Raw genomic sequence first — 6,958 nt, 5'->3', positions numbered from 1 at the left:
TCTATGGTGTGCACTTTTATTTCAACTGGTCTTAAGTCAGTGTACAGGTAGCCCCTCCCTCCCCCACATACTGGCACCACTTCTCCTAGACCCTGCGGGGGACTGTAAAGCCTTCATTCACATCTATCACTGGGGAACACAGGCTGCTTGCTTGACAAATCGAAGAGAAAAAGGATCAAGTGTGTTTTGTTTTTAAGGCGGAAAGATACAAAAAGACACTTGTCGGGTTACATAATTTACAGACAAGCAATTATAACCTAACACCAGCTGTAACTGGTGGACTCCCTCCGAGCTGGGCTTTGCCTTCACAGAGGCGAGTAACTTCCTGTAACAATGCATTATAATATTTGGAATGACTATTAAAAAAACAAACAAATGTACAATCAAAGTCCTCAGATGCATTGTAGAACTTTGGGGGCGTTCGCTCCGACAGGTTTCATTTTAAGACTGCTGCTGACACCTTCACCGTTCCAGTTTTTTAATCCTGAGTCAAGCGCCAAAAAAAAAACAAATAAAGCCATGCCAATCTCGTCTTGTTTTATGCGCATTTATGGGTTTCGTTTCATCACAACGAAAGGGTGTGGGTGTTGGTAACAGTCCGGTTTAGAAGCATTTGCGGTGGACAATGGAGGGTCCGGATTCATCGTACTCCTGCTTGCTGATCCACATCTGCTGGAAGGTGGACAGGGAGGCCAGGATGGAGCCTCCGATCCAGACAGAGTATTTGCGCTCAGGTGGGGCAATGATCTGCAGGGAAGAGGAGGAACCAGTCAAGACACAGCAGCACACTACGCTCACAGCCCACACACAGCCCTGCAAGATGGAACTGCCTAATTCCCTTATCTAACCTTGGCCAAGATACCATGAAGTCTAAACAGGATCAAGACACAACCTCACACCCACCTCCCTCCTCTGCAGCCACTCTTTAATCCCATTATTCATACAGTTGAGTGAATGCCATCCTGTCCAGACCAAGGCCATTAAGGCTGCACCAGACACAGTTTCTATCTTTTCTAGCAGGACTCCAGCTTACCACCCTCCACCCATGCTGCGTTTCAGCACTGAGATGTTCCTCCAACTCGATCCTACCTTGATTTTCATTGTGCTGGGTGCCAGGGCTGTGATCTCCTTCTGCATCCTGTCAGCAATGCCAGGGTACATTGTGGTACCACCAGACAGCACTGTGTTGGCATACAGGTCCTTACGGATATCCACATCACACTTCATGATGGAGTTGAAGGTAGTTTCATGGATACCGCAGGATTCCATACCTGTGAAGAAGAGAAGTCTTAAGTCAGCAAGGGCTCAGAYACAGTCAAGGAAGCCTAAGAAAATACTACAGGCAACCAAGAGACCAGCAGCCCTTTCAGCAGGAAGGCACTACRGGCTGAGACAGACTCAACCTCGGGCCCTACTGACCCAAGTCCTTTGAACAGCTTGAGGCTGTGTGGGAAGTGAGGCTGACTGATGGGAGTGCACAAACCCTCCTACAGACCAGCGGTAAAATATGGTACCTAACTGCCATGGTCTCCAGGTCACCCTTCACAGAAGGAATACTGAGGACCAGCACAAACTGTCCTAGAAAAGTTGGGACTTACCCAGGAAAGATGGCTGGAAGAGGGCCTCAGGGCACCTGAACCTCTCATTGCCAATGGTGATGACCTGGCCATCAGGGAGTTCATAGCTCTTCTCCAGGGAAGAGCTAGAGGCAGCTGTGGCCATTTCCTGCTCGAAATCCAGGGCAACATAGCACAGCTTCTCCTTGATGTCACGCACGATTTCTCTCTCAGCTGTGGTGGTGAAGCTGTAGCCTCTCTCTGTCAGGATCTTCATGAGGTAGTCCGTCAGGTCACGGCCAGCCAGATCCAGACGGAGGATGGCATGGGGGAGGGCATAGCCTTCRTAGATGGGCACAGTGTGGGTAACACCATCACCAGAGTCCATCACAATACCAGTGGTACGACCAGAGGCATACAGGGACAGCACAGCCTGGATGGCTACATACATGGCTGGGGTGTTGAAGGTCTCAAACATGATCTAGGGAGAGAAAAGAAGGGGTCGAGTCAACAGCAAAATAAAGGTTTCTTCCTGTAAGTTTATGCCAAGTCCATGCAAGTCGTTTTACTTTTGCCCCTRGATAAGAGGCATCTCTACACTCCCCCCTTTAAAGTCCATGCTGTTGTCACCTGGTCTCCACCCACCCCTGCCAGGCCAGGGCCTGAGCAGAGACACCACTGCCACAGACCCATCCACGTATCACAGCAAGGAACAAAACAAATGCCAAGTTAACTACMGTACAGTCACTCAAGGCTGTAAATGGATTAGTGTGCCTAGTCAGAAACAGCAGTTAGACAAGCTGCTAGTTCAGGCTCAGAGAAAGCCAGCTTAGAAGAGCAAACAAAACCTGTCAAGGTCCAGCAAAGAGGAGACTCAGGTCAGGAAAGGAAAACCCTGTGAAGATGGCAAAAAGGGAGAATAGTGGTGAAGGAGGAGAGAGAACAACATGGAAGATGAGAGCTGGCCTGCAGCATCATCTGCTGTAGCTCCAAGCTCCTGAGTTCTACACACCTGTGTCATCTTCTCTCTGTTGGCTTTGGGGTTCAGGGGAGCCTCTGTGAGCAGCACAGGGTGCTCCTCAGGGGCTACTCTCAGCTCATTGTAGAAAGTGTGATGCCAGATCTTCTCCATGTCATCCCAGTTGGTGACGATGCCGTGTTCAATGGGGTACTTGAGGGTCAGGATACCTCTTTTGCTCTGAGCTTCATCACCAACATAGCTGTCTTTCTGGCCCATACCAACCATCACACCCTGTAGAACAAAGACGATGTRGTAAGTACAGTTGAGAAGTGGTTAACTCCCTTTTCCCAAAGCTAAGTCTCAATTACTGTCCCTCTGCTGTTGCCTGTCCATCRAGAAAGGCATCCAGGCAGCTGCTCCAACACACACTGCACAAAGGCTCTGCAGGAGGCTGCATTCCCCACCAGCTGTGCTGCAGCACAGAGGCCTCTCATGGTACAAAGCCAAATAAAAGGGCTTCTTGCCTCTAAGGAAACCACTTCCACTAAAACCTTTTCTCTTTTATCGCGTAACAAGCACACCAGCCACCTACCTGATGTCTGGGGCGACCCACGATGGATGGGAAGACAGCACGGGGGGCATCGTCCCCGGCGAAACCRGCCTTGCACATACCGGAACCATTGTCAACAACGAGCGCGGCAATATCGTCATCCATGGCTGGCTGCAGGAGGAAAGAACAGGAGGAGACATGAGCATCCCCGCTCACACAGCGAGCCCCGTCCCGCGGCGGCAGGCGGGAAGCGAAGGCGATGGCGGGAAGCGCAGGCGATGCCGCCAAAGCCCTCCCCACCCATTTCCTTCCTGCCGGCGCCGCTCCGCTTCGCCCGGCGCCCGCTAGAGGGGGCGACGCCTCCCAGATTTCGGCGCTGCGCGGATTTGGGACAAAGGAAGTCCCTGCGCCCTCTCGCATTATTACCATAAAAGGCAATGGATGGAGCGCGCCGCGCCTCGCCCGCCACCGGCTGTCGGGGGGACGGCGGCGGCCACTCCCCGGAGCGGGCGGGCGTGGCTGCCACACCCCAGCGCCCCGCCGTGTGCCGGCCAGCGGGGCTCGACGCCTCCGCACAGCCCTGCCGGTCACGCCCGGTGCCCCACCTTGAGCCGGCCAACGGGGCTTAACACCTCCGCACAGCCCCGCCGGTCACGCCCGGTGCTCGCCCCAGCGCCCCGCCATGTGCGAGTCAGAGGGCATCGACGCGTTAATCCAGCCGAAAGGGGTCACGCCCAGTGCCCACCGAGTGCCGGGCACAGCCAGCAGCATTCAACCCCTCTGCACAGCCCCCAGAACCTCAACCGSCATCTACAAGGAACCGCAGCAGGACAAGAGCTGGCCACCACGCCCAGCCCCACTAGTCAAGCGTGACCGAGGCTCTGCCCCAACGGCCGGCGGCAGCACGGGCGGGATTACAGCCAGCGTCTTATGCAATTGCCGCCCGCCTAGACTCGGCACCGGCCCCGCCGGTGTAATCCGGTGGCGGGGGAGGGCGGCGGCAGATGCCGCACATGTGCCACCCCGAACGGGCAGCCTGGGAAGTGTAGTCGGAGCGGCCAACCCGCCTGCACCAGCACTCCGGCCACACGGGGGGGTCCCCCCTGCGCCCCCCAACCCCGCATTGTTCCGATGCACAGCCTCGCCCCTGTAGGGGGTGCCGCCCCCTCCCCGCAAGCAGCAGCCACGGGGACTATCCGCATGTCCGGGGTGGGGGGGCCGCGCCCCTCCTTACCGGGGACAACGCCCCCGGGCCCCGACCCTAGCACGGGCAGATCCGCCAAAGAGACAAAGCCCCGCGCCCCCCRTCCACGCCGCCGCTCCGGGGACACAACAGCCGAGCCGCCCGCTCCCCCCGTCCGAACCAGCAATCCTCTTACGGGGCGGATTAGCCCCACGGGCGGCAGGGGCKCGACTCCCCTCCGCAAGCCATCACCCCCCAAACCGGCCTTAAACCGCGAGCACCGTCTCTCTATCCCTTAAAACGCGGCAGCGCGCTACGGGGCCGCCACCCCACCAGCGCACAAAGGACACGCCGGGAACGGGCGCGCCGCGTCCCAACAACCCCGATCGCACGGATATTCACAACACCACCGGCTCGCTCGTGTTATCATTAACATTCCTATCACCCTATCCCCCGCTGTGGCGGTGCCGCTCTCACCTTTGGGGAGTTGGCGCGGTCGGAGCCGGGGCGGGCGCGAGGCGGCGGCGGGAGCGGGGCGCGCGCACGGAACGGAGCAGGCAGAGCTCGCGGCGGCTCCCGCCCGCCGCCCGCGCGCGCTTTATATCGCACCGCCGCCGCCGCCGCCACCGCCATAAAAGGAAACTTTCGGAGCGCGCCGCTCCCATTGGCCAGGCTTGGCCACGCCCCCCAGGCCTGGCCCCGCCCCGCCGCCCCGACAGGGGGGAAAATATTGGGGTGGGGGGGGGAACCGAATGGAATTGGGGTGGGGGTGCGGCCCCCGGTGTCACCGGGCTGCTGTGGGGAGCGGGCGGTTGCTTCGTGCCCGCCGCGCTCCGCGGTTCGCGGTGCTCCGGTGCCCCCGTGCAGCCCCCCCCTCCGCCCCAACCCTCACACAAAGCTCCGCGGGTGGGGGTCCCGGCCCGTTCGCCCCCCGTTTCTGGAGCCGGGAGGATGCAGCCTCCCGGGAGGGAAGGGGGAACTCGGGGGCAGCGCGGTGCGGGGTCCCAGGGGGGCTGCCTGCCCTGTGTGCGGCGCTGCCCGGTGCGGGGCACGTGGAGCGCCCGTCACCTGCACCCCCGGGCCGGGCGGGCACCGGTGACCCCGGCCCGGAGCGGGACGCGGGGCCAAGTTCACTGCTGATGTCAGCAAGCGGCGGCGACACGGTTCCTGCCAGCTGCCGCCAGGCCCTCGGCCCTTGGACTCGCCCGGGCAACCAGGAACGCCGCCGGCGCCACCGGGCACCATTAAAGATCGTGTGCCTACGGTGGCAGCGGCACCGGAGAGAAGGGAACGCTCCGCTGGCTCTGGCTCRGGTGTCGAGCTCAGGGAGCTCTGGTCCCCGCTCCCCATCCTGCCCCACGCTGGCARGGGACATCACGGGAGTAGTGATTTGGTCAGATTTGTGCAGTATTTGTTTCTGTTCTCTGATCCAAACCTTGCCGGAGTAGCAGACGTGGCTGCTCCAGCGCAGGCTGCCTTTCTGCAATTCCCTCCTTGTCTGTGACCATCCARTATTGGTCGGGAATAAAGGCAAGGGCAGTGGCCGCGGAGCAGCAGGCAGCAGCAACCAGAGGGCTTTGCGTCTCCAGAGTGTTGTGCGAACACGGGCTGATTAATCAAGTTAATTAAGCAGCYCTGTAAGTAAAGTAACAGCAGCCACTCGCAATCTGTTGCCGGCTGGAAGCACACAGACTTCAGCGTGGGGACCTTGGATGTGTAATCTCAGCCGTTTGAAAACAGTGGTGACAGGGAAAAAAAAAATCTCAGGGAAAAAAAAAAGCTAAAAACGCCTGTTCTCCATGGAATACCCCTTGTCCAGCATCAGAGAGGGGGGAGTCAGGCCTGCAGTCAAGGTCTTGCAGCTCTGCGAGCTCTTTGTCATCAGGGAGCTGCAGAGATCGTGGTGAGGATGAGGATGGGATTCCCTCCCCAAACTGCCCGTGTGGGTCTGGCTGAAGAGGACCCAGCACTCCCCTTCATTACTCCTTGCTGTGGGATGAACAAAAGGATGAGAGCAGCAGGAGGAACCTGCAAAAGCTTGTTGAGATGGAGATTTGCAATTACCTGGGGGATGGGAGGTGATGGGACACCGGGCATGGGTGGGAATACGAGGGCAGCCCTTTTCCTTTGGATGGCATCTCCTTCCCCAGGRGCACCTTCTTCTGGAAAAGGTGCCYCAAAATTCAGCACCAGATGGGTGCTTTGGAGGGGGTGGCACAGAGAGGCAAGAGACCTGTGGGCTCTTCTGGGCCACCTCAGGACCCACAGGGCAGAGGTGGCCATGGTGGTGGATGTGTCTTGCCAGGCCATTTAGGGACTATGCCATCCCTCCACGCTGGAAATGGTCACAGTGATGACAAAAGGATACCCCAGGACAGCCCCCATGAAGTTCTCAGTGGAAGGGGACCCAGCCTAGGGTTCTGCAGGGCCATGCTGGAGCAGAGCTGCCTTTGCCTGGTCATTCCTCTGTCACCTCGATGTGGATCGTGCAAGATCTCTCTATCACAGCTTCCCTCGCAGTAAAAGGGGAGTCATCGCTGTTAATTACCTGCCTCACGGGGAATTAATTAATGTTTGCGTTCCACTTTGAAAAGGCTGATTATTAATTAGAAGATTATACGTCAAATAAGGGGAGCCACAAGGCATGTGTAGAGCTGATGGCCCTCGCAGCTGGGAAGTGTGGTCCACAAAAGTGCTGATAGAGCAGG

General features: G+C 58.1%; 1 protein-coding gene across 1 annotated transcript; it reads right to left on the bottom strand.

The window, feature by feature from the left end:
- Nucleotides 1-4,833, bottom strand: ACTB (actin beta). The gene is made up of 6 exons (XM_057369812.1): nucleotides 4,728-4,833; nucleotides 3,110-3,238; nucleotides 2,569-2,808; nucleotides 1,599-2,037; nucleotides 1,090-1,271; nucleotides 1-747 (listed from the first exon to the last, which is right to left on the bottom strand). The coding sequence occupies exons 2-6, from the start codon at nucleotides 3,230-3,232 to the stop codon at nucleotides 604-606; spliced, it is 1,128 nt and encodes a 375-aa protein (XP_057225795.1). The 5' UTR covers nucleotides 3,233-3,238; nucleotides 4,728-4,833; the 3' UTR covers nucleotides 1-603.
- Nucleotides 4,834-6,958: the final 2,125 nt, after the last annotated feature.

Source organism: Malurus melanocephalus, unplaced genomic scaffold (genome assembly GCF_030028575.1).
Source record: "Malurus melanocephalus ecotype Western Australia unplaced genomic scaffold, MMel_1.1 scaffold_115, whole genome shotgun sequence".
NCBI classification, from domain to species: domain Eukaryota; kingdom Metazoa; phylum Chordata; class Aves; order Passeriformes; family Maluridae; genus Malurus; species Malurus melanocephalus.
Note: the sequence above shows the minus strand (reverse complement) of the source record. Positions and strands in the feature narration are given on the sequence as shown.